At 47.0% G+C, this 27,837-nt stretch overlaps 1 protein-coding gene across 4 annotated transcripts in view; it reads right to left on the bottom strand.

Annotated features, from left to right (window-relative positions):
- Positions 1-3,082: 3,082 nt before the first annotated feature.
- APLP2 (amyloid beta precursor like protein 2) overlaps positions 3,083-27,837 on the bottom strand; it is a 68,654-nt gene continuing 43,899 nt past the window's right edge. Inside the window, exons 4-18 of one of the 4 annotated variants that reach the window (XM_053593855.1) lie at positions 27,248-27,360; positions 26,334-26,515; positions 25,763-25,965; positions 24,500-24,667; positions 20,878-21,008; positions 19,897-19,971; positions 18,623-18,781; positions 17,590-17,718; positions 13,698-13,797; positions 11,788-11,931; positions 10,350-10,385; positions 6,856-6,938; positions 6,191-6,262; positions 5,700-5,855; positions 3,083-3,533 (exon numbers count right to left, since the gene is read on the bottom strand). In XM_053593855.1, coding sequence (XP_053449830.1) covers positions 3,432-3,533; positions 5,700-5,855; positions 6,191-6,262; positions 6,856-6,938; positions 10,350-10,385; positions 11,788-11,931; positions 13,698-13,797; positions 17,590-17,718; positions 18,623-18,781; positions 19,897-19,971; positions 20,878-21,008; positions 24,500-24,667; positions 25,763-25,965; positions 26,334-26,515; positions 27,248-27,360 — 1,853 coding nt within the window. In that variant the 3' untranslated portion in view covers positions 3,083-3,431. The remainder of the gene's footprint in view (positions 3,534-5,699; positions 5,856-6,190; positions 6,263-6,855; positions 6,939-10,349; positions 10,386-11,787; positions 11,932-13,697; positions 13,798-17,589; positions 17,719-18,622; positions 18,782-19,896; positions 19,972-20,877; positions 21,009-24,499; positions 24,668-25,762; positions 25,966-26,333; positions 26,516-27,247; positions 27,361-27,837) is intronic. The other 3 variants (XM_053593857.1, XM_053593856.1, XM_053593858.1) reach the window with 3 other exon arrangements.

Here is a 27,837-nt window from a genome sequence, read left to right on the forward strand (position 1 = left end):
GGGCTCTGCCACTGAGTAACAGTGGGTGACCCCATGGCCAGGTTTCAGCTGCAAAATGAGGGAGGGAGCCCTAAGGTGCTTTTTAGTTCCTTCTATCCACTATGTCTGTGTCCATGACTTCACGAATAAAGCATGTGCCTCTGACTGGACCTCTGAGCCTCACAAAAATCTCAGGGATGTATTATATACTAATCTGCGTCTGCTAAAAGGAGAGGATCAGTGGTCACAGCAACTGAAACCGAGTTTATCAAGACACTGGGCCTGGCTCCCTGGAACCTCAGCTGCTGGGCTGATTTGCAACTGAGAGCATTGGGCCAGGTGGGAGGAGGACTTTCGCACCTGAGGGCTGAGGGCCAGGTGGGCAGGGCCACATTCCCCAGAGGTCACAGCTGAGTCACAGAGGCAGAAACCCGGAGAGTTTCTCTCTACTTGATGAGGGGCTGTGCCACCAGGGAGCAGGGCAGAGCCCAGGGTGGGGCTGTGGACAGGCCTGCCTTGTCTCCATTTCCTTGTGTAATCTCCCAGGCCAGTGTCTCTGCAATGACCCTGTTTGGGTAATGAATATATAAATAGAAGGCGCTGCAATTCTCAGCCCCAAAGTACTCCCAGGCCCATCACTAGTGCCGGTAATGGGTGAGTCCTGAGAGGTGGAGCGGGATGGGTGCTAGTTGCCAAGCATCAACTCTATGGCAAGTCCCAGGGGCCATTGGCTCCAGGAACTGACTCCCACAGAGCTGGGTTTGCACCTCTGCTCCATCCCTCAACTTCAGCTTCCTGTAGAAGAGGGACTGACCGGTGCTCTACCTCAAAAGGCTAAGACACTGCCTTGGAGACACTGCATGGAGGGCACGTGGAGGCTGGTCCGTTACCTCTGAAATCAGAATGACGCAAGAGCCATACTTTCCAGCTGATACTGCAGAGCCAGGTGGTGACGTTCCCCAGAGCACTGTGGCAGGAACTGGTTTCAAAAATTCACAAAGGTGGCTGGGTGTGATGGCTCACACCTGTAATCCTAGCACTGTAGGGGGCTGAGGCGGGTGGACTGCCTGAGCGTAGGAGTTCGAGACCAACCTGAGAAAGAGCGAGATTCCATCTGTAAAAATAGCCAGGTGTTGGGCGCCGGCCTCATACAAGGGTGGTGGTTTAAAATTCGGCTCCGGCCAAACTGCAACAAAAAAATAGCTGGGCATTGTAGCAGGCGCCTGTAGTCTTGGCTACTTGGGAGGCTGAGGCAAGAGAATCACCTAAGCCCAGGAGTTGGAAGTTGCAGTGAGCTGTGTGACTCCATGGCACTCTACCCCTACCGAGCGCGATAAAATGACTCTGTCCCTACAAAAAAAAAAAAAAAAAAAAAACAGCCAGGTGTTGCAGCAAGCACCTACAGTCCCAGCTACTTGGGAGGGTGAGGCAAGAGAATTGCTTGTGCCCAAGAGTTCGAGGTTGCTGTGAGCTATGGCGTCACAGCACTCTTAAGTTTCCTCTTCTTCACAACTTCCCCTAGCAGCAACTTGAGAGGCAGTACAGGAGGCAAAGGCTGAAGTTGGATCCCTCTGCAGAGCCAGCCTGCTCGACATCTGGTTCCAAGAAGCTTCCCTGGCTAGAGGCTCATGGCTCTCTCCCGGCCAGCATCCCCAGGAAGACACATCACAGAGGTCCACATCATGCACATCTAAGCACAGATATATGTGTCACCTCGGCAACCACACCATGTCTTTAGACTGGCAATGCACTAAGCACTGGGGACTCTCAATTAGAAGATCTGGCATTCTGGCCAAGTTACTCAAGAAAGAAATGGAGGCTGTAAACATTTCTCTGAAAACCCAGCCATAAGCTCTACTCGTCGTTTCCAGTATCATTAAGAAAAGTCTTATATTAACAAATATCAGTTGCCCAAATTAAATTTTGCCAGACAAATGTTCCAGGCAGACTTTCCCTCTTATTGTATCAATGAAAAATGGAATTTCAGCCCAAGTGTCAAGACTGCCTTGGACGGACGTATCCCCGAAGGCTGGAGGGACAGAACCACCATCGCAGGTCAGCGCTGCGGTCAGCAAAGCAAGGAGTCTCAGTGGAAGTTAAAGTATTTATTGATGTGTTTAAACTCTGTACATTCTCCACAGATCACAGTCAGGAGTTTGTAGGTGAAGTTCAATCTGTGCATAGTGGGAAGAGACACCAAGAGGGTCAAAAGGCAAGGAAGAAGAAAAAAGACACGTCACCGGAAAATAGAAAAGAAACACACCACAGGTTACCAGAACCTTCATATTGTAAAAAAGAAAAAAAGAAAACGAATTAAAAAAAAAAAGTTGTGAGCATCAACATCAACTGTACAAGCATCACAAAGACTCGTGTGGAAGAAACAGAAATCTTCAAAGATCTCCACAGTGTCTACAGATGAGTTTCGCGAACAACCTGGAACATTCTCCTTTCACATAACAACCAACCCCCGCTCTCCCTGTGCCATCAGCTGCCTCCTTCCTGTGGCCTTCTCCGGGTGGACACGGAAGAGGCTGGTGGCAGGGGAGGCAGAGTGAGGGCACAAAGGGGACGCTGAGGGTCAGGGCCTGTGAAGGGAAACAGCCGCGGAGAAGAGACCACACGACTGGACATACTTGGAAGGGGAAGTGGACCGTAAAAGCTACACTGAGGAAATGACGGAGAGTGGAAGAACGCCACATACAAACTACAGGCTAGCTTCCACGGAAGAACTGGATTTCAGAAGGAAAGCTGCAGTGGACACCCTCAGCTGTGGACATCAGGCTCACTAAGCGGCCGGAATGAAAATGCTTTTCACTGCCTTGGTGACAGCATTTGTGGGGGGACACCAAGGTACCCAGCAGTGGAAATGCCAGACTCCTGAGGAACTGGTCCTTTAAAATCATTGTGAGAGGGCTTCCTAGAGTGTGCTTCAGGGTCACTTCTAGTTCCTGAGTCCACCCAGTCTCTCAGCGACTTCCTGAAAGCTCAATGAAGGACACATTGCCCCTCTTTTCTTCAATAGAAGCCAGGGCAGTGAATGAGCCCAGAGCTGACCCGCACAGTGTAACTGAGACAAACAGCCTGCGCATATAGCCTCAACACCGAAAATCAACATTGCCCATTTACACAGAGAGTATGTGTGAGACAATACAACAGAAGTGGGATTTCTGATTAACTTAAAAAAGAAAACTACATCAAATATCTGCAATAGATCATTTTCTCATTTAAGGTTTATATATCATATATCGTTATATTAACATTTTTCACCCATTTAAAAGAATGGAGATTGCAATTCTACAGTAGTACTTTATAGTCTTAACAATCCAGGAGGTCAGGGTGTAAGATGAAACCCTCTGGCAGCAACTGCTGGTCAGTAGTTAATCCAAATCGCCGGGCCTCTTCTGGCCACCTGCACCGCCCTGCTCCAGCCGGGCGCCAGGCACACCTGCCGCTTAGATCTGCATCTGTTCCAGGTATTTGTAGGTTGGGTTTTCATAGCCGTGGTTTTGCATCTTGTTCAGGTGACGCTCCTCTGGGGTGAGCATTGGGTCAACCTGGAAAGACAAAGGTCAAAGCTCACCACAGTACCAGGGAGGTCACCAGCACGGGGTCTTGGGAGACTGAAGTTATTTGCTGCACAATCCCAAGGGGACCAAAAGCAGCCAGCATCCTGCTACCATTAGACCAAATGAGAGCTGGTGCTAAGGGCCCAGGAGGAGAAAGGGGACAGAGAGGTAATGCCTTTGAAACCAGAGCCCTGAAAGCTTTGTCCATGTGGAAGATGACAGTCAACGGGATGCCTGGTAACACAGCGGCAAGTAAGTCTCAGCTCCAGCACTTACTACCTGGGGTGGCCGAGGCAAGCCCCCTAACTCAGCTATGAAATCAGAAGGGGAACCACACCACCTCTGGTCTTTTCCAGCTCTGAAGTTCTACAGCAGGGGTCCTCAAACCCACGGGCCACATGAGGCAGTGTCATTGTATTTGTTCCCGTTTTGTTTTTTTTACTTCAAAATAAGGTATGTGCAGTGTGCATAGGAATTTGTTCATAGTTTTTTTTTTTTTTTTTAACTACAGTCGAGCCCTCCAACTGTCTGAGGGACAGTGAATTGGCTCCCTGTTTAAAAAGTTTGAGGATGCCTGTTCTACAGTGAGGCTGGCTTCCAGCAGGAGATAAAACCCAACAACTAAGAAGTACATCTGAACTCACTTTGCGGAGCACATTATATTCCTTACTGGGTTTGTATTCAGTAATGAAGAGACTCTGGACACTCCCTGACAGTGGCAAGAAGTTCAATTACTAATCAGAAGACAGAACAGAAACAGGATGCTTTGGCTCTTTCTAAATTCCCTATTGTTTTTTCCCTCCCATTAAAAAATAGGACTAGTAGCAGTCCTTTACTCTTTTTCTTTTTTGAGACTGAGTCTCAAGCTGTCACCCTACGTGGAGTGCCATGGCATCATAACTCACAGCAACCTCCAACTCTTGGGCTTGAGTGATCCTCTTGCCTCAGTTTTTCTATTTTTAGTAGAGACGGGGTCTCACTTTTGCTCAGGCTGGTCTTAAACTCATGAGAGCTCAAGCAATCCACCTGCTTCGGCCTCCCAGAGTGCTAGGATTATAGGCATGAGCCACCGTGCCCAGGCCTCAGTCCTTTACTCTTAAATATCTAAAAAGGAAACACTAGGGCTGGGGGTGGTAGATTGCCTGAGCTCAGGAGTTCGAGACAAAACTGAGCAAGAGCAAGACCAAGACCCCATCTCTACTACAAATAGAAAAAACTAGCCACGTGTTGTGGCAGGTGCCTGTAGTCCCAGCTACTTGGGAGGCTGAGGCAGGAGGATCTCTTGAGCCCAAGAGTTTGAGGTTGCTGTGAGCTACGATGCCACAGCACTCTACCCAAGGTGACACTCTGTCTCAAAAAAAAAAAAAAAAAAAAAAGGCTCTGGGCGGCGCCTGTGGCTCAAGGAGTAGGGCGCCGGTCCCATATGCCGGAGGTGGCGGGTTCAAACCCAGCCCCGGCCAAAAAAATAAAAAAATAAAAAAATAAAAGGCTCAGCACCTGTAGCTCAGTGAATACGGTGTCAGCCACATACAATGAGGCTGGCAGGTTTGAGCCCAGCCTGGGCCTGCTAAACAATGACAACTGTCATCAAAAATAGCCAGGTGTTGTGGCGGACACCTGTAGTCCCAGCTACTTAGGAGGCTGAGGCAAGAGAATCACTTAAGCCCAAGAGTCTGAGGTTGCTGTGAGCTGTGAGCCACGGCACTCTACTGAGGGCAACACAATGAGACTCTGCCTCAAAAAAATAAAAATAACAGGCAGCGCCTGTGGCTCAAAGCAGTAGGGTACTGGCCCCATATACCGGAGGTGGCGGGTTCAAACACAGCCCCAGCCCAAAACTGCAAAAATAAATAAATAAATAGTAAAAAGGAAACACTAATAATCTGATAATAGTTTTCACCCTCTCGAGTATAAAATGTTCTCATGACTGACATTCACTGAGTCAAGGCTCAAATTAATACTGAACATTGGCCACAGCCCCTTGTAACAGGATTTGAGTAATCTATTAGTTGCTAACTTCCAAAATGTGACCAAAGAATCCAGTGAGTCATTTAGCCGACAGCCGCAGGCTCAGGACTTGGGAGGCTGAGCAGTCTGAACTCCTCACAGTTCTCGCCCCCCGCCCAGAGCACACACAGCCCCACAGCCCCTCACCTCCACGATCCCGTGGCTGATGGTGCCGTACTGCCTCTTCCTCAGCAGCACCAGGCTGATGACTGTGACCGTGGCAATGGCCACTGCAATGACCAGAAGGCCAATGAGGGCGCTGCTGCTCAGACTAAAGTCCTCCCGTAGAGGCCCCACGGATTCCTGAATGACAAAGCAGACACAGAACAAGGCCCCGTGACCATCTGGCCACTGTGAGCCAAACAACTCAGCAAGGGCCACACTCCAGGCAGGTCTCTGAACTCCAAGGTGGCACCAAGCTCCTAACTTGTGGGCAACCATATGGAGAGAGCTACACACTTTCCCAACCTCCACGGAGATTTTAATTTCCGCTTTCTTATCCAAAAGTATGGGGAAGATGGGGATGAGGGACCCTCATGTTCTTAACCCCCACTGGCCACCAGAACTGAGGGCAACCGCAGGAGGAAGAGGGAGCAGGACAGGACGCTCGGCATTAGGCTCCACAGCCAGGCACCTACCGGCTCCTCAAGGCCGCCAACCCTCTCGGCATTGAAAATCATTTCCTTAACATCCAGAGTCTCATCGATGACCTGAAACAGTCAAGAGAACGTCAGCAACTAGCAAACGGTGAAGGGAAATGTGTATCAACGTCACTGCTGCTCCCCTCCATGTACCGTGTGGCGGGTGCGGAGCAGACACTGACAGTCAGTGCTGTCACAGACGTCTGGACCTACTCACCAAACTCCCGAGGAAGGGGCAAGTGTGGTGGAAAAGACCTTCTAGCAGGCTGGCCCTGGGAGGGTGTCCCCCTGCATTTCCCTTTAAGTCTCTGCTGTGGAGCAGTGTTTCAGATAACTGAGAAGCCACGTTTAAATATCAAACTCAACTGAGGATGATGCAGAAATATAAAAGATAGAAAATGGTAGAGGAGTAAAAGGAGAAGTCTACCCTAAGATGGAACAGGAATGAAACCCGACTCTATTCCAGTCTCAAGTCATTCAAACTCTATACTCACTTGAAAATGGCCTCTAACAGGGTTTTTTGCTGTTAGTTGTAAATACATTTTCCTCCTAGATAGCAGCAGGGACCCAACTCCACCCCCACCACGTGGCCCTGCCCGACACCGGCCATGTCACGAGTCTCAGGAGTAAAACACGCTGTGAAAGAGAACAAGGGGGCTCACCATGTTTTCATCCACTTTATTCTTACTGTTAATCACTTTCTCTTCAGCACCGATCAGTCTGTCCTGCTCTCCCACTCCAGATCCTGCGTGGAGAGAGATGGCAGCAGAGTTTCCAAGGACAGCTGGCCCCAGGCCGCTCTCACGGCAGCAGCAAACTCCCTCCCAAGGACCCTCCCTTGGCGACCTGCTACCGCACCCCTTGTGAGTGTGCCCTGTGCTCCACATGGATGAATGACACAGGCGTTTTCGGAGGGCTGATGGGCATAATGGAGGAGGGAGTGCAGATGTGTCTCCAAATCAGATAAACCGGAACACGAGCCTTCAGACAGAACGCTCACCACGAGCCCTACAGAGTCGGAGGGCATCTGGTATGGAAAACACGCAGCAGCCTTGTATATGGCGTCACAAGCCCGCGGCTGCAGCACCTGGGTCCTCACACCACAGCGATTTGCATGTTTGTCTGCAGTGTGATGGTGTAGCCCACAGGCAACTTTTTCTGCCTTAAATACCCTCCCTACCACAACCCCCTAATCTTTGCCCTTCAAGTTTCAGCTCCTCTTGGGACACAATCCGAGGTTACAGCCCTAAAAACCCCAGTTTGTAATTATCAGCTTCCTTCTGTCTGCCATTAGGTGGACTCCCTCTCAGCACCTAGATGACAGTCAGTCACATTCTAAATGGTTATTCCAAACAAACAGGAAAGATGTGCTCCATCAACAAGGAGAATTTAACACCAGGATGCAAAGCACCTTTCTCTGAACTGAGCAAGAGCAATTCTCCTCTTGCCAAGGTCAGGCAGCACCCAAGACAACAGCTTGTGTGTGATGCTCCAAATACGGCATCGGAACATGCAGGGCGATGGGGCCGTGCAGACCCAGGGGGCTGGAAAGTGACAGGCAATCATCTATTTTTAGCTCCAAAGCATGTGACTTCTAGCTATAAAAGTTTCTTAACAACAGTCAATTTCATGCAAATGACTAGATTTGAACCTTTATAAACATAAAGGGACCAACCTGACAACATATTTGGCACCTTAAGGTAACTACTTGCAGGTAAGATTCCAACCTGAGGGCGTGCAAAAGCACTGGGCCTGTCTGTCAAAGGCAGACAAGGACACAAGGCCCAGCCACAGCAGAGCCTTCCAGCTCACAACTAGACTCGTTCTCAACACAGGGCAACTAGTAACAGCTACTGTAGTGCTGAACTTGAAGACTAGCTAATGCATTAACTCATTATACTGCAACCAAAAATGATGTGATTTTTTTCTAAAATTTCCACTTTAAAGAAGAATTGTACAACTTGATTCTAGTTAAATCAGCACTGGCTTTTGTAATCTCAAGATGCCAATGAAATAGTAATTCTGCACTCCAACTACTTGAGAACGAAGAATCTGGAAGGGGAAAAAAAAAAAGAATCTGAAAGGGCAGTGCCTCAGGGATTCAGGGAGGATGCTTATGCTCAAGTCCAACAAACCCTAACTATGAGCAACTTCCATCTCTTTCTTCCTAAGAATTTTAACAGTTACATGGGTAGGATCCCATTTGAAAACTAGTGTGGCATTGAACCAGCTAATCACCAATCTCAAGTGTTCAAATGCTTCTCTGGTGGTGAAATCCATGTGGTTCTTAAACACTGACCACTGACTGGTTTCAAAAAATATATAAACAAGTGACTCTAAGAGACCTGAGGGGAGTGGTTAAATTTTCCCAACTCAGCAGTTTCAATACAAAGGTAAAGGCCAGTTAAACTTATAGAAAATTCATCTTTAAAGACATCTAAGTTGTGCTGTTAAAAAAAAAAAAAACACTGGCATAGTCATCTCCAAGAAGAGGCACATCTAAGTATAACATAATAAAGCATTTACATATAAATGATTTTCAGAAAATTCAAATCACACTTTTATGTTCTGAGAACAACCTGCCATGTAAACCAGAACACCAAACTCTGAGCCAGGGAACGCAGCGTTGGTCCATTCATAAAAGTCTGCCAAAGCCAAACGAGTGAGCTCACATAGTTCATTATGAACTGAAATGCCTGAACTGTGCACCAGGGCACTAGAGGTTGGACCGCCCCATTACCTGAGATCTGGAGACTGACATAGGCAATTCAGGTGATAGAAGTCACAGGGGCTGGCTCGGTGCCTGTGGCTCAAGCTGCTAAGGCGCCAGCTACATACACCTGAGCTGGTGGGTTCAAATCCAGCCTGGCCCGCCAAACAACAATGGTTGCAACCAAAAAATAAATAGCTGGGCGTTGTGGCGGGCGCCTGTAGTCCCAAGCTACTTGGGAGGAGGAGGCAGGAGAATCGCTTGAGCCCAGGAGTTGGAGGTTGCTGTGAGTGGTGATGTCACAGCACTCTACCCAGGGTGACAGCTTGAGGCTCTGTCTCAAAAAAAAAAAGAAAAAAAAGAAATCACATGGGCTTGGAGGACGGCAAACTGGGTCCAAATCCTGGATCCTCCACTACTTACACTCATGGCTTAGCATAAATCATGTCATCTTAGAAACATCTCCAATCGTCTCATCTACAAACTGGAGCTCCTGCCCTGCAGGGATGTTCAGTGGTACAGAGAGACCAAGTGTGCAAAGCATTCCGTGCACCGCTCTACATCCTGCCAACTGTCAGCACAGCCAGAGTTTGCTTGTCTCCACCTGCTTCGCCCATCAGCTTCTAATGTTCTAAGGGATGCTACAACTCAGTGGACCTGTGACAACTGGCAGAGACAAAGGGCAAAGAAAGCTAAAAAGAAAGGACATGAAGTGGGAACAGCAGGGAAAACAGAGGTAAAAGGACGAGACTCTCCACCTGACTGTAAATGAAGCATATTTTTATATATACTGGTGATTCAAAACCAACCTATGTAAACTGGGCACATTGTAAAAAATCTATCCAGATGAGAACGGGCCTGGCAGCTCATGCCTGTTAAATCTCAGCACTCTGGAGGGCTGAGGCAGGAAGATCACTTGACACCAGCCTGAGCAACATATCAAGACTCTCTCTCTACAAAAAATAGAAAAATGAGCCAGGTACTGTGGCACCACCTAAAGTCCCCGCTACTCAGGAGGCTGAGGCAGGTGGATGGCTTGAGCCCAGAAGTTGGGAGTTATAGTAAGCTGTGATGACACCACCACACTCCACCCAAGGCAACAGAGCGAGACCCTGTCTCAAAAAACCAAACAAACAAAACCTATCCAGGTTGAAAAGATTCACAAAACCATCTATTTTGATTACTGTACATTCTCTGGACATCCCGGAAGGAAAGCTAAGGGTGCCACACAGTAACCAGGCCCTCTGAAGCTGAGTGCTGGGAAGCCAGGCCGGCCTGGCAGCAACACGCAGCCCAGGCTACCCGGGCTCCACTCACAGCCATGTTGGAAGCAATGAGGTGGAAAAACAATCAGGCAATGACATGAAATGGAAAATGAAACTTCTGACACACTAGAGGAGTGAGAAGGAATGACGGTCTTGAAGGAAACATCTCTGACAAACTGACCTTTTCTCATTGGGTGGTTCAACTCCGGCTGAGTGTCTAGCAGAAAGGAAAACAATAAAAAAAAACAAAATAAAATAGCACAAAAGGAGATTAAGAAAGAAAATGGCTTCTTTTAAAATTCCTTTCTTAGAATTTCTTTATAATTTGAACAAAACATATTCTTCCTTAAAAACATGCCTGAAATATCCCATGAACAGACCAGCAGTAAGAGGCACAGCAAATCGTGGGAGGATGACCCTGATAGCACAGAATAGAGTAGCAGGTCTAGTTTGGGCCTTTAGGGAAATTCTGGAAAATTGTCTTAGTCCACAAAATCATTTTTCTTAGAAGACAGCAAACACTGAAGTTAGTTTGACTGTGATGTGCCGACAGGAGATGAGGTCCTAGCTCCCCTGACCCCAAACAAGCAGGTACGGGTCCAGGCACAGCTACCTGCAGGCCACAGAGGTCTGGGTCTGGGGCAGGAACAGGTATTGGGACAGAAAGTGCCTTCCTACATCTGCCCACCTCCTCAACATCCTGTTTTCTTACTGGAGGCTCCAGTGCACTGAGCCTGTACTTCTGAGAGAACTAGTTTAGAGGCGTTTATGCAAAGGCTTGAGGGCTCAGCTGAATGCAGACCCACCCCTACCTCACCTCCAACTTGGCGCCTTCCTCAAGCCCCTGTTCCTGCACTATGTCCAGCCCGAGCTATGTGACTGTAACACAGTGACCGCAGGACCAAATCAGTTTGGGTGGAAACCCAGACTCTCCAGAACCTTGGGCAAGTCACTTAACTTCTTTAAACCGCAGAATCTCCAAATGGGGACCCTCAAGTACCTACTTTAGGTTACTCTGAGGCCTGAGTGAGAGTGTCAAGTAAAAATGCTTAGCTAAAGCTGCCATACCACCAAGCACTCCATAGCTGTGGCCACTTCCATCATTATCGCCAGTGCAATAGCAACAAACAGAATCTGGTCACACGCACTGGTCTCAGGGCACCCGTCTTAGCAACCTGTTTACTTCTGGAGCAGGCTCACAGCTTTCAGAGATACTTTCCCACATCAAGAACCAGCAGGGGAATAAAGGAAAGATTGCCTTCTCACCCCCACTTGTGTCAGAGACGTGACCCTGAGCCAGCCCCACACCTTGGCCTCTCCATTAACTACCTCCAAACAATCCCAAGACGTTTGTTACCAGAAGGTAACTGATAACACAAAGGTGCTAGTTACACTGCCAGGTGCCTCCCACATGTAAGGCATTACACAAACTGAAAGAGCAGTGGCCTTGAAGACCTCCATCTGCGAAACAGGAGAAGGACCCAGCCCATGGTCAGTCTCCCTTCCTCTGACTCCCAGAGCAGCACAACCTGGCCATCTCAACCCAGTTCCAAAAACGTAACTTTCTCATTTCTTCCTCCCCGCTGCTGCCCACAAGTGGCACTGTCACTTACACACACCTTCGTTCTCAGATAAGGACGGGAAGGGGTGGAACAGCGGGATCTCCTCACTCTCCTCAGAGCTGACCCGGACGTCCACGGGGGTCTCCGAGATGGAGGTGGTGAACTGGTCCATGTCCGCGCGCTGCTCCTGGAGGAGCTCATCTGAAGACAGAGACAGCAGGTTGTAGGAGGACTGGCATCCAGGCACAGAACCAACACTGTGGGCCGAAAGGGCTAACTGAACCTCCAAGAGGCTAACTCCTGCCACTCCAGAGCTCGAGATGTGCGGAGGAGACCTGAGCCACCTTTCCTGATTGTGCAGCACCGCAGAGGCCAGCACAGGGGACCGCGGGCACCACCCCTCTCCTCTCCATCCACGCTCCAGTCAAGGGGTCTCCTCATATATCACAGATTTTTGGTTTTTAAAAAACTGCATATATTCAAGGTGTACAACAAGAGGTTTTGATATACATGTATGCAGTGATTATTGCTGTCCTGCAAATTAACATAGCCAGCACCTTCCACAGCTACCTTTCTTTGGTAAGAGCACCCAAACGCACTCTCAGCAAATTTTCAGCAGATAACACTATACTCCCCCGTGCTGTACGTTCCGACTCCAGACTCATTCATCCTACATAATTGCGAGTTCGGACCCTCTGACCCACTTCCCCCCAATGTATGAGGTACGTATGTGATTTTAAACCACATACATACCTCAACTCCCAAACTCATATCCCTGCTGCCCAGCCTCTGCCTCACCTAACAGCCTACCTTAGACCTCCACGCAACACCCAACAGCAACTTCTAGTGTGTATGAAAGGACCTCTGACTTCCATCCCCACCTAGCACCACCACTCAGAGAGCAGCTCTCATGCATCCCCAGCCCTGCAGGCACACCTGGGCATCTGCTAAAGACCACCCCACTGCCCCAGGGCCCCAGCTCCCAGCTGCTCCGTCACCACCTTAGTGCACACTGCCATCCTCTCTTTGCAGAGTTTTATAGTCACTTCCTGGCTGGCTTCCAATTTTAATCAACTTTCCACATAGGAGCCAAGTAAGTTTTTAAAAAAAAAGTTCATGTTTTAAAAAGCATAATCCAGACCTACTCATTTCCTAGTCAAAACCTTCTAATGGCTTCCCATCAACCTGGAATAAAATCCACACCCCCTGCTTTCCCTCTATCTCTTCCGCATCTGTCCCCGGCCTACTGTCTTGGCCTCCTCCCTCTCCCCACCTCGCTATGTCCCGGCCATGCTCATCCACTCAGATGCGCCACCTCACCAACACTCGAGGCCTTTGTGGTCACGGTCTCCTCCACTAATCCCTTATAATCTCCCCACTTGGGTCTCAGGCTACCGTGCCCCACAGGCAGCTGCCCCAACCACCAGCCTCTCTCCACACCCTGCCCTCATTAACTCTCTACCCAGCACTGATCACCACCCAACGCTTGTTTTCGTACTTCAACATCTGTTTCTCTCCTGCTATCATGTGAGCTCCAGCAGATGTCGTCTGCTTGGGCACCATTTTTCTCTGTTAGCCAACAGCAGACAAAATAAAATTTATTGAATAAATGAAGAAAAAGACTAGGAGAGAAGGTGAGAACTTATATGAAGCAGGATATCCTGAAACATTAGCAATTCAGGGGGGGAAATGGTAACAGGAAACTTCCCAGTCCCTTGCAATTTCACACCCTAGTTTTTCTTCTGCTAATAGAAGGTCAATGAAACTCAAAGCTCTGTGGCTCCTGGCCAGTAAGTCTGTCCTTGGCTACTCCTCAACCTTGTCATGTAAGCACTAGTGGATTCCAGACTTCTGGAACCACAGTGTGCCAATGCCCACTGCTCTGGTCTTACTGTTCCCACTTGCCCAGTTACCACTCCTGAGCCCAAGCAAGAAGTTCTAGCCAACCTGGTATGTTCAGTACCCACCAATTTCCTCTTGAATTTCTTGGGCTACATAGGGTACTTTGTAGAGCAGAGAGAGACTTTGGTTCCTTCTTTCTTCAATCACATGGAGATGTGTCATCACCTGGAATCACAGTTATGAGGGGGGAGGTCTCATCACAGACAACAAGCAGACCAGGAGAGAACTAAGAGACAGGACATCACCATTTCACAAAGGATATTTTCTGCAGAGTCCAGCTGAAAATATGTCAGAGGAAACATACCAATCCCCATGCCAAACCGACCCATCACTAAAGTCTGTGTTCAGAATACATATAATCTCCTTAGGTGACATGAGAATTTCTTCAAAGAAAATGCTCCAAGTTAAAAGAAAACTTACTAAAAAATTTAGTAAGTAGTTTACTAGCCAGGAGCTGATTTAATTTTCATACAAGTCACTAACTACTAAAGGTACTGTGTTAAAAAATCTAACTTGTGTCCCAGCATTGTGGCTCATGCCTATAATCCTAGCACTCTGGGAAGTCGAGGTAGGTGGTAGGTAGCTCAGGAGTTCGAGACCAGCCTGAGCAAGAGCAAGACCCCTGTCTCTACTAAAAATAGAAAAAAACTAGCCAGATGTTGTGTAGGAGCCTGTAGTCCCATTTCCTTAGGAGACTAAGGCAAGAGGATCACTTGAGCCCAACAATTTGAGGATGTTGTGAGCTATGATGCCACAGCACTCTATCCAGGGTTGACAGTGAGACTCTGTCTCAAAGACCAAAAAAACAAAACTCTTAACTTATACAATGGTAAAGATTCAATAAGGTTTTGCTGAGTAAAAGGAGTCAATTTTCACTCCTGGTCAGATGAGACAGAATAAAATGATCGAAATTACTGGCTGAAAAGTACATTTGGGGAAAGAGGGAACCATTCATGGATTTGGCTGAGTGAAGAAACTGCTTAAAATTATTAATATGGTGAGTAAGAGAACTAGTTTATTCCTATTTAACTAAAATGCTATTCTTCAAAAAAGTCACACTCAGGTATAGATAAATCTGATTTTCCAGGGATAATGGGAGACTGATCTACCATCTCACTAGCTTTTGTGTGTGTGTAGGGGTGGGGGTAGGGGTGGAGGGGGAGTTTGGCCAGGGCTGGGCTCGAACCCGCCACCTCTGGCATATGGGACCGGCACCCCACCCCTTTTGAGCCACAGGTGCCGCCCTCACTATCTTTTCTGAAGGCAAAAGTTCCAAAATTGTCCATTCAAAAATAAATAAATAAATAAAAAAAGTCACTAGAAGTGGTCACTTCTTTTTAAAGCATTTTGGGATGGAACTGAAAGGGGATGTGGGCTAACATCACCCAAGTGATGAGAGGCACGCTGCTGTTGCTCCCACAGCTCTTTCAAATAAGGCTGCCCCTGCCTGGCTGGACTCGCAGCCACGGAGCTTTTCCTAAAGAGGGAGATCTAAGCCAGTGGGATAATTATGTGGGCTTAAAGCCATTAATGTGAAGGGCCCAAACAAAAAGAAGCTAAATGGAAAGATGCTTTTATTGTAGATTGATGTTTCTCTGACCTTTAAAAGCAAGGATGAAAGCAATTTAATTTTATATTTGGCATTCTGTCAATCAAGTAAATTGATGGGAAAGTGCAAGAGTGAGTGTCTTAGAGAAGAAATGCAAATGGAGCTGCAACATACCCAGTCTCAGCGTGTGCCCACAGAGATACCCACCTCCTCAAATGAACTGAGGAACTGCCTGAGAGCAGGGGCTCCCGAACCCACAGTGAACACTGGAAATCACTCTGTGCCACTCAGATATGGCACCAGTTACATGTAACAGGCTGAGTGTTTTCAGATTATTCTGGCATTTAGATAAAAGAATAGGGAACAGGCAAAAGATTAATGTAATCCAGTGGCCAAGCTTTGCTAGAATTGCAGGCGGAGAGCACTGGGTAGCGGGCAGGAGAGCCAGGCTGCCCCCACTGCGACATTCTAAGATGGGAGAGTTCTTGTGCATCTCCCATAGCACTGGGTGTGGCGGTCTGATCACGCTTGTAAGAATTCTCTCGCATTAATTTAATATATCTGGTCAAAGTCTCTCCTCCTCTCCTACTCTTGCCACACAAAACAGGCTATTTTTCTTTAAAATAAAGCATAGCAGGGGCCAGGTGTGGTAGCTCACGCCTATAATCCTAGCACTCTGGGAGGCTGAGGCAGGTGGATTGCTTGAGCTCATAGGTTCAAGACCAGCTTGAGCAAAAGTGAGACCCCATCTCTACTAAAAATAGAAAACCTGAGGCAAGAAGAGGATCACTTGAGCCCAAGAGTTGGAGGTTGCTGTAAGCTGTGACAACATGGCACTCTACCCAGGGCAACAGCTTGAGACCGTCTTAAAAAAAAAAACAAACAAAAAAAAAACATAGCAAACTTTGAAACAGAAGTTTGGAAAATGATTGAGTCTTTAAAGAAAAAAAATCAAGCAGCCCTGAAAAGTGTTGTCCTGTCAAGAGGCATGTGTTTCTCCACCCAAGCTCTGGGGCCACCCCAGCACTCTAGACCTTTACACCTTCTCCTTCTACCCCATCCAGGGTGAGAAAGGCCTTGAGCTCCAGGCCCACACCAGGCACCTCCTAGGGCTCCAACCCAGCCCCTTGCCACATTCTGCCCACTCTTTAGGAATCTGGGTTCTTTTATTCCCCCAAACACCCAACTTCTAAAGCAACCTCTGTATATTAAAGAATTATGCTCAAAAAGGCAGCAAAATTCAGCTCCAGTATTCCTAAGAGCTCTAGGCAAATTATGTCACCATCATAACACACACCCAAGAATAGCTGGGAGGGAGAGTCTGTGGGATGATGGACAAGCACCCAGACTGTAAGTCCGTCCCATGGCTACCGTACTCACAAAGACCGCAGAACCTCCACAGCTGACCATCTTCCTACTCTGACCACTTCCTTAAGTTGACCTAATTTTCACAGACTGGACATGCCACATCACCAAGGCCCCGTTCCTCATGTTCACCACCTCTATACCAGTTTGTTACAGTCCCTTGGGTGGTCACCTCACAGAGGTTCTATTGGGTATTTAAAATAGGAGAGGAAATAAGATCAATGATGTTACTATAAGGCCCTCTAGGAAAACTATAGGCTTTCTGGTTTAAAAGGAAGCTACTATCTTGTAGGAAAGTTCATTTTTATGAATATAAGAAAATAAAACTGAAGCTGATATATGTGCACAGTACCGACATTAGAGAGAAGAAACAGAAATAAATCTTAACTGCAAAGTGTGGGACGAAACCCAGGATGCTAAAATGTCAAAAATGGTCTGTCTAAACCATCACTGTAATGGACAAAATAAGAGATCGATTTTTAAGGTCTGTCTGTATACTTGCCCAGACAAGGATTTTGAACTTTAATTTAGTGATACCCTAAAGTCAGAAATAAACTGATATTAAAAAATCAATTTAATTGAACAAAGAAGACATTTTAAAAATATTACGTTTGCAAACCAACTCACATACCACATGTCTTTAGAAATCAAAAATCATGGGCGGTGCCTGTGGCTCAGTGAGTAGGGCGCCAGCCCCATATGCCAAGGGTGGCGGGTTCAAGCCCAGCCCCGGCCAAACTGCAACAAAAAAACAGCCGGGCGTTGTGGCGGGCGCCTGTGGTCCCAGCTGCTCAGGAGGCTGAGGCAAGAGAATCACGTAAGCCCAAGAGTTAGAGGTTGCTGTGAGCCGTGTGACGCCACAGCACTCTACCCGAGGGTGGTACAGTGAGACTCTGTCTCTACAAAAAAAAAAAAAAGAAATCAAAAATCATTTTTTAAGGACAAGTAACAAGCACAGCTAGCAGTGCAGTCCACCACCGGTCAGGCAGCACGTCCTTGCCGGAAACTCTCTCACCACATGGTTTCTACTACGTCTGACATACCTGGGATTTCATCTGAGCCGCCTTTTCTGGGTCAACGGCCAACACATGCTGGTAATGACGGATGGTATGCAGGCGATCTTTGTTCTCAGCACGGACGTAACGCCGCAAGGCCTGGAGAATGCGATGAGGCTGCAAGAGAGAACAGTAGTTATAATATCCAGAGAATAGAGAATTGAAAATAGGCAGCAAAACAAAAGCTTAAAAACATTCACCTAAAAACGTACAGCTCAGCTAGGCACAGAATGAAAGCCATAAAACTTTTTTAGCTTACCAAGTAAGAAAAAACTATCTAGGTAAAGCAGCAGAAACTAAATTCCAATCTTAACAAATGGTTTTCCAGAATCTCCAGCCACTGCCCTTTCTTGGCTTAGCCTCTGACTTCTGAATTATGAGCTGGGTAGTCTCCTCCATCATTTGAAAATGAAAGACTTTAATTGGCTTACTTAAGAAAGATACAAATATCCTCCTTTCTAGTACTTCCCATCCCCTAAAAGCAAGGCAGATTAAAGACAAGAGCATCACTACAAATGACTTTACCCTTTTCTTAATAATCTTACTGACAATGGACTGGTTCAAAAATCTTCACTCATAGAAGGTTTGTTTTCAATCTTTGAGAATAAAGCTATCATAGAACATTCAATAGTTGGATAATTACCAACCAATCTCCTGAGGTTATGCTACTCTGGTGTAAAATACTGTCGTATCGCAGACGGTACACGCAGGCATAACATGATGTGAGGCTAGAGCTTGTACACATAGGTACTAAACTCGAACATCATACCTTTTCTTCCCTATCATCGGCTTGCCAGAACTTGTCATAAAAATATCATTTTTATTAACCTGTGTTTCAAACACTGGTTCCATACCCACACTGCTTCAGGGCAGGCAGTAATCAGGACAAGACCCATCAGTGATTCGGCTCTGGCTGCAACTCACCCACGGTGGGTCACCTGCTTGGGCAGCCTGTTAACCCAGAGCTACCCAACTGCAGGGTGGCTAGGTAATTCTCCAGAGCCACCCGATTGCAACTCACCCTCGGTGGGTCTGACTGCAGGGCGGCCAGGTAATTCTCCAGAGCCATCCGACGCCGGTCATTCAGCATGGCTTCCACTCGAGCCAGGTGGGTTTCCACAAGCTGCTGCTTCTCACTGGCTGCTTCCTTCTCTAAAGCTTTAACCATAGCTTGGAAGTGCTAAGCCAAGAGAATAAGAACAAGGTAATCTGGGCACATGGTGGCTGTGTAAACCAGCGACCTCAGGGACTGACGCTCCTTGCCCAAGGCCCATGCAGGACAGTGACAGGTCCTGAGAGGGAGCGAGCAAGGCTGAGATCAAAGCAGGCCGTACTAGATTTCTATCAGGACAATTGCGTCCATATCTAAGGAGAGCAAGCTAAATCTCAGTGTTAGAAGGACTCCTTAGTTTTTTCACAACTGAAAGTGCCAAGGCTGCAAGTCCAAGGCCAAGTTTCTCAATGTGGACTACACAAAAAGGATACTATCCTTTCCACATTGTAGCAACCTACCAGCCTCCAAACCTGGAAACCACTGACCAACAGCAAGGTGGTAGGTTACCCTTAATCATTTTTGTTTACATCATGGAGGGCAAGTTGTCTGTGAGGTATCTGGCTAGGTTTACAGTTATAGTTTCAGCCTGTTGAACCAAATTTCTCTGGATAAAATGCACTGGGCAATACAGAAATTAAAACTTAAATTTCTAGGTGACCAATAAAAAAGCAAAGGTCTTCCAACAAAGTGTTAATATCAGAAGGAGAGGGGTTTTAGCTATACATAAAAAGATTTAAAATGTAGTCAGTTTTATATACCCAAGGCAGCCTTGTACCCTATACCTCCCCACACTCTCTTCTGTGGAAGGGAAGTGCAGTTTGCTGCTGTGATCTTAAGGTTATATTTCTACAAAGTTAGAGATGAACTGTATCAGAGATCTTTATTTTCTATCTTTGACTTCCCATTAGTCTGGAAGAAAGGGATTCAGTATTGCTGAAAAACAAGTCACAGCCTAAGAGTGAAGGCGACAGAGGACTTTCACCAGGAAAGCAGAATTAACAAACATTCAGCTGAGCTAAGGTTACTTTCAGGCATGAATTAGGCGTGGTCTGGTGGAGGGTTGGTTTCTTTCTACCATAGGTGAGCAATACTAGAGATGAAAAAGAAAATATGCCAGTTACATCTTCCTTGTAACCTAAGCCCTCAGCTAAAAAGAGGTGTCAAATTCTAATTTCCTGGGAGTTTGGCTCTAACCATTTTCAAATAGGCTGAAAGCTTTGTCCCTGGAGAAAACCCATTACCTGAATGAGAGTCTGTCTCTCTGCTTTGGGGAGATTCTTAGCTTGAAGCTCTGCCTCTTCCCATTCCTTCTTTACCTGGAATAAAAGGTCATAAACACTATCGTCAGTGAATAATCCTCTGAAACTACTCCCTCATTTTCTAAAAATACTGCTAGGCATTAAATCTAATGCAGGAGACTACATATGAAATGACATTATCTGATTCCTCATGAGCTCAGGGTTGTTACTGTCTCAGAAGTTTCTAGGCCTTAACTATCTCCAAACAGAGCCTCAATTTTGTGATCTTTGTTGTATAACCTTAGGCAAGTTATTTTAAAAGTCTCTGTGTTTTAGTCCCCTCACCGAAAAATTGAGGTTAATACCTACTTTTCAGAACTGCTGAGGATAAAATAACGAGCATTACCCAAAGTGTAAGGCCCAGCATGAGTGATGTGTGGGATTTGGGGAGGGGAGCTTGGCAGTAGCAAGAAATTCCCTTTTCAATTTTCTTTCAACTTTAAGTCAAAAAAAAAAGTTGCACTTTGGTCCTCCTGCTGCTCTAATTCTTATAACCCCTTTAAAAGTAAAAAAAAAAAAAAAAAAAAAAAACACCCAGAGACTCAGAACTTCAAACATGCAGCAGCATCTGGCTAGAATGTATTAATACAAGCTTGCTCTCATTTAGGATAACATGTATTTGCACATTTTGTTCTCATGTGCACTGGTTTTCTATTTTATGACAGTGATACAAAGTTTTTTCTTTAAAATAAAACAAAAAATTAAAGCAAGATGGTGATGAGGTAACAAGTACATAATAGTTACACTCAGCAGACAGCGGTGGGGAAGAAGGACTAGTCCACCCCAAAGGTGGCTTCACCAGCACCTCTCCCTGTCCTTAAACATCAGCATGACATCCCAGGGAGATGGTGTTACTTCTCTTCAACTATGAGAACCACACTATCAAAGCTGAAACCAGGAAGCTGAGGGAACGCTGAGGTTTACCCTATCCATTCGGTTTCGGTGCCGAATTTCCAGCTGCTCCTTAGCCTTCTGGAAGCGGGCGTGCTCATTATCATCCGCAGAGGTCTCGAAATACACATCAACATCATTGGTTGGCAGAGGAGTTGGGGGAACTGAAATAAAATTACAGAGGGAGTTCTCTTTGGGGTCAGGCACATTGTCAAAACACCACTGTGCTCTAGGAAGAAGACAGACGCTCGAAACCCGCAGATGGACCCAATCTGTCTTGCAGCTAAAAGTGCAGGGTGCCACCATCTGCCAAAACTGCACTCTGTTAGATTACGATGGGCACACTTCCTCGCATGGCATCCATCAACATGTCAGTTCAGGCTAACAGCAATCCACCGATAGCTCCCCCACCCCCACCCCGCATCTTCTGCACCAGTGAGGCATCTGCCAAGGAGATCTCAGGGCAGTACAAGAAAGGATTTCTTTCAGACCTTCCCTCAGTGCTTGAAACCTGAAAACCTAAACACATAACCAATAGCATCATAACAGCTGGAACCAGAGTAGAGGCATTTCCACAAAATTCTCTGTTTTTAAATAAACTTGTTAGTAATAGTAAGTAAGGTCCCTTCCTCTCTTCTGGCTATCTTTAGGTAGTAACTTAGTAAATTAGTAAATAGGTTCAACAGAATGTTCTTTGCATAAAGACTGGGTGGAGAAAGTCCAAAACACACTAGCTGTAATTCTAAGTATTCAGTATCACGGAAGGACTCTGAGCCCCTCCCCCAGTAACAGAGCTAACGAGTTAAACCGAGTTGTTCCCTTTTACTAGGACACCTTCCACTGTGTGAAGATACCTTGGGCTTTCTGATCTGTGACAAAGAACAATCAACCTTCCCAGGAGTCCCCCAGAGCACAGTCCCCCTGAACAGATGCCCTCTGCACAATGAGCTTCACCTGGTCAGAGAAAAGACTGGGAGGACAAGTTTGCTTAGTCAACCTCTCAAAACAGATCTACAGAAAACGCTTATTATTAGCCCAATTCACAAAGAGTTCCCAAGCTGGGGAACAAGGGCATTGACTTGCTCAATATATCACGACACATATAATTTTAAAGCTGAGTGGAGAGGAAATGCGAAGGTCCAACTGGTTTTTAATTCAGAAGTAAATTCACCTAATTTCCAGAATTATGTCATTTACTATATTAAAACAACTGCATAACTAGCTGCAAATTGCTAGGCATTCCAACATTTTTCTGTTAACAGTATCTTTTATGTGCCTCCTTTTATTTAAAATAAACCAAAAAACCATCAACTAAACTCTTGTGAAAAAACACATGAGGCTTTTTTTGTTTATTTAGCAGGCCCGGGCCAGGTTCGAACCCACCAGCCCCAGTGCATGTGGCCAGTGCCCTAACCACTGAGGTGTGGGCACTGAGCCAACATGAGGTTTTTTTAAGATAGGGTCTTGCTCTGTTGCATGGAAGAGTGCAAGGACTTCATCCTAGCTCACTACAACCTCAAACTCCTGGGTTCAAGTGATCCTCCTGCCTCCACTTCCAAAGACTACACACAGATGTATGCCACAATACCCAGCTAAGTTTTTTTTTTACTTTTTGTAGAGATGGGATCTCACTATTGCCCAAGCTGGTCTTGAACTCCTGAGCTCAAGCAATCCTCCTGCCTCAGTCTTCCAAAGTGCTAGGATTGCAGGCATGAATTGCTGCATCCAGCCAAAAACATGAGTTCTACGTTAGTTTAAAAAGGATCTCAATGTCCAATCTTCAGATTAACTCAATCAGAACATATAGCTTAGCAAAGGACATTCCCAGAGATACTCAAGAATTTCAGTGAAGGAGAAGCTCAAACACTGAAGTCCATCGTGCTGATACACACCTCACCGTTGGCAACATACCCGCCCGCAGCGTAAGGCTTATGTGTTAGAGACGGAGCCACTGGTTCCCATAACAGGGCTACAGAAAGATTATGCAAAACATGCTGCCTCCACACTCCCTAGGATCAGAGGGGAGAGGGGCAACAGGCCCAAAGGCTCGGCACTGAAAATCTGGGGGAATCAGACCAGAACCACACCCTCTGCCGGATGGTGCAGCCAGCTCACAAAGCCAGCACATCTACTGGCCTCAGTTCCTTACAAGAGGGACAGGAATGTTACCAGGGGAAGGAAACCCACCTTCTAGGCCCTCGAGGCCCTGCAAGGACAGGCCCACAGTACACAAACACACTGCTTCTCCCAGGCAGACCTCATGTAAGCCCAGGGAAGGGCAGCTGTATAGACCTGTCATTCCACCACACCTCAGAGCACTATTTAGCCTTCTGGAAAAGACTGCCACCTCCTTACTTAGAGAAATTCTTAAGCTCCTCAAGTCTTCAGGCTTCAACCCAAAACAGTGTTTTCTTGGTCCTTAATTTGAGTAGTTTTACAAAGTAGCAAATATCACGGTTTCTATCTCCAAATCTTTCCTGAATAAACAAAGTTTGTTTGCCAACCTCCCTAAGGATGCCTTTTAATTCACCCTGTCACCTACGTCACGGAAGAACAGCCCTCTCGTGCAGCAGCTGTGCCAGAAGCTCTGCAGTGTAACTTTCTTTTTTTCTTTTTTGTGGTTTTTGGCCAGGGCTGGGTTTGAACCCGCCACCTCCGGCATATGGGACCGGCGCCCTGCTCCTTGAGCCACAGGCACGGCCCCGAGTGTAACTTTCTATATTAAGATTTAAAAGCCTATTGATGGAAAGAAGAAAGAACAAACATAAAGGTCTTTGAATGAAAACCTGTCAGAAGCTACAACCAAAAACATCAGGAACAGGCAGCAACTTATTCTTCTAATGAATTCAAGAGCAGGAACCAAGGACACCACCTGTCCTGGCAGCCTGGGCCAGCGCAGCAAGGTCAGATAGAGGCCTTCAAAAGGAAAAGGAAAACTCTCTTTCCTACCCACGCTTGGCATAACCCCAGTTCAACTGGGGTTCAGATCAAAGACGACACAGCTGAAATTCCCTCACTTCCTAAAGTGCTGCATGACCCAAATGTTGCCAGAATACTGGAGAAACAAGAGCCGCTACCACCCGGCTGCAGAGCTCTCTCCCTGGAGCACAGAGATTTTAATATTCTCAACTCCCACAAGTACTCCTATTGTCACTCCTTTCGAGAGTGGGTGTCCCTGCAGCTGGCATGCATCACAGGGGTTAGCGACAGGGCAGTTCAAAGAGAAGAAAGAATGAAAGACAAGCCTAGACCTTAATGCTGTTCTGCTCACCTTTTCAACTAGAGACAGCCAAGGGCACGGCGGCCTTCCCAGCAGACATGGAAGTGCCCAGGAGCCCAAAGACTCCAAGGCTGCGTGAGAAAGATCAAGCCCCGGCTCTGCCACCCGCCGCACTAAGGAGGCCACACACCACTGCCACCAACCACCACCAGACACAGGGTGAGCACAGGACACGGAGAACTGAGCCGACAACCGCCAACCGCCAACCGCCAACAGCAAAGTACAGCCTAGATCTAGAAAGCACAGAGATGAGGGGAAGAAACGACTGACAGCAGACACCCGCGTCAGCAGGGAACAGCACACAGATGCGGTCACGAGGACGGACGCCGGACAGGACAGTGCTGCTGCACAGGGCCAGCGTGAGGCGGGACTTACTCATCGTTTTACACACAGCCATACAATAATCCTCAGACTCAAAATTGTTCCTGTTGCCGCCGCAGCCGCCATATATAAAGCGCACGCACTTTCCCTTGGAGAGGTCGAAGTACCAACGAGGCATCACAGCCCGGCAGGGCCCCGTCATCGCCTCCTGGGAGCAGACAGCTGTGTGGAAATGGTCAGAGTGTCAGCAGGACACAGGCAGTTCCTTCATGCTTCACAATGCTACAGGCCAGCAGGACGGGACAGGCTGAGGGGCTGAGCCCAGAGGCCCTGGCTAGCCCTGGCTAATGGAACTCTCCAACTCAGGCCAGTCGCTTCTGAGGCTGCAGCCACTTCTCATGTAATAATGGCGTTTAGTGACTGAAATGAACTTTTTTGGCACTGTCTGGAGTCTATTATCCATTGAGATTTCAGCTGACACAGAGCAATTCCTTGTCTTGCAGCTGTGAGCCTCATGTTTCGGATCTGTTAAGTGGAGGTCTCTGCCCAGTCTGTCCACTTTGGTGGTCTCAAGGACCACAGGAAATAATGCTGGGGGAAGATGGTTTCAGGTGGGCACACCTGCAGTAAATACTAGAGCACGTGGAAAGAAGAGCACTTTCCACTTTTACGTTCTCTCAGGTGAATCATAAACTAGACTAGGTAAGTGATTTCCCTCCAGTTGAGTCTTAAACAATTCTTCAGATCCTAACTGATTTCAAATGCACACTCAGCAGGAGGCTGTTTACAAATGGCTCTGGAAATACCACATTTTATTTTTTTAATTGGCAAGATGGAAAAAAAGTTACAAGCCCCAGTTGGTTGTCAGCAGGCCATTAAATTTCACCTTCCCAGCTACAAACACCTAGACAAACAGGGCGGCCTGCAGGTGGGAGCGGACTTGGAAGGAGAAGCCGGGAAGGTATGTCTGTGTTAGGAGGACAGGGCCTGAGTGTGGCTCACCCTCGAGAGGGGACATCTTAGCTAAATGTGGAAGAATCTTGTTGAAGGGTGGATCATGTTGTCGCTTTTATTCTCTAGTCCTTGTTTTCTAATTTAATCCTTAAAATGCAAACTTTGTTTTTCTAATTCAAGTCTGCGTCTCTCTCTGGAAGAGCTTGCCGGCTCTCCACACACCACACCAGAGAGCTGAAGTCACCTTCAGCAAAGACACCACCTTTCCTTCTGTGACTGACTTACCTGTGATAAATGCAACACGGAAGTCTACACAAAGAATTACCACATGGATTTTGAAGCTGCGGCTTCCTGTTGGGTTACCTTTAACATCGTGAGTGATCTCCTTGTCTGAGATAGCTCTCTGGCTGCTGGGCTCAGTTGGGTTCTCCTCATTGTAGTCATCCCCTCTAAAGGTGTCGTAGTAGTAATCACGGTCTTCCACCACTTCCTCTCCTTCCTCCTCCTCCTCCTCGTCCACAGCTGCTTCTGTGAAGTCTTCCAGATCTGCTTCGGTAGGAAATTCACTAAAGGCCACAAGGGAAAAAAGGAAGGGTAATACGGCCCGTGCACAAGGCACAACAATGGTCCTCTTCCCTGCTCCGAAACACAAAAACAGAGACAGGAAATACGCTCAGCTCACACTGCACTGCACCACTAAAGCCCTCCGCTCAGCACATCAGCAAAAGGAAGTCAGTGGACACAGACTGCACTGACCTGCGGAAACTAACACAACCTGGCATGATAGAAAGGCTGCAATGGAACAGCTGAACCAACCCGAGCACGAGGACTGCCCACCTTGCCCAGAGCCAGGGGCCAGCAGCCAACCGCCACTTCCCCAGGAGGGCTGACCAGTAGGCAATGTGGTTCCACAGCTCAGGACACAGGGAGCTACCTTTTATAAATCTCGTAGTCTTCCTCTTCATCTTCCTCCTCCTCTTCCTCTTCTTTTGACACAGTCGATTCAATGATCTTTGTCTGGGGGCAGCACACATACTCAGTGCCATGGAACTGGTCCACCCCACAGGGAAGCAGCATGCCGTAGCTGTACAAGGTCATCCCCTGAGTCAGACATGCCTGAAAGAAACCCAGACCACATCAGAACCTGCTCCACAGTCAATCGGGTCAAATGTTCCCTGAGCCCCACCCTTAGCCAAAAGAAACCCCTATCAAGTCACTATGCTTTCTCTTCTAGACACATAAATTTTCTGTCAAAAAATGGCAATGCTATTATTTTAAGATTTATACATTTTACTTTTTAAAAATTTTTTTTTCAAGTTTCTCCACATAGCATTGAAAAATTTTACTTAATTTACAATGGAGAAACATCATCTGTTCCAAAAACACTGAAAAACTAAACTTGGAAAAAACTAAAGGGAGTTTTCCCTAGTTATTATGGATACCAATTCCAGGCATGCAGTGTTAATTGACATTTGCCACCAGTATGGGCACTAATTCAGAATCTCCCCACAGGACGACTGCAGACAGAGGAGCTGACCTAATTAACAACCGCAGGAAGACAGGGCCTTTCTGTCCACCGGAAGGATCAAATGGCATCTAATCCTGGCTGTAGCCATGCAGGGACCCAGAGCAGCTTGACTAGGCTATGTCCACACTGTCCTCGGCGTTTAGGATGCCCCGCTGCTCAGCAACCAGTCAGCACCCCGAATTTTACGAGCGACAGTGTCAGCACTGTTTTTCCCTGTGCAAATATATATTCCTCTGCAAAGTATTTTTAATTAAGGAGACAGAGAAAAACGCTTCCTCCCCAGACAGACACAACACCCGACCTCCCCACCGCCGTCTCACCTCTTTCACTACGGTGTGCCAGTGCTGGTGATTCTCACACACCTCCATCCGCTCTTTGTGGAAAAACTGGCACTTTTCTGGAACTAGCAGAACATCACTTACAAATTCACCCACTAAAAAAAAAGAACCTCTGTCAGAAGCAAATCTGGTCACGATTCAGGATAGGAACGTCCCTCACTGCAGATTGTGATAGCAGTTATACTGTAAGCAAATGTACGTCTCGTATCTTCAAGGCCAACTAGACAAGGCCACGAGCAGGCGGCCACAAGACTCACCATACCCTCAGAGCCCAATGCCAGAGACTTTCCTGATGTCCCCTGCCTACAACCCCAGTAGTCCCACTGCAGGGCTGTCTCAACACGTGACAGAAGAACATGAACAGGACCCCCATTACAGCCACCTCAAACACACGCAGAGCCACTCTCCATGCCACCATGTTCACAGGGGTAATATACATTCCCAGCCGCCTCCTTCCTCATTTCTGCCCACACCTGAGTAACAAAATGCCTAGAATACCGAGACTAGGTGTTCTGCTGATGTGCACAGATGGCTCTTCATTAGATAACCATTGTAATAACTGATTTAGGTAA

The sequence above is a fragment of the Nycticebus coucang genome, chromosome 6 (genome assembly GCF_027406575.1).
Source record: "Nycticebus coucang isolate mNycCou1 chromosome 6, mNycCou1.pri, whole genome shotgun sequence".
Taxonomy (NCBI): domain Eukaryota; kingdom Metazoa; phylum Chordata; class Mammalia; order Primates; family Lorisidae; genus Nycticebus; species Nycticebus coucang.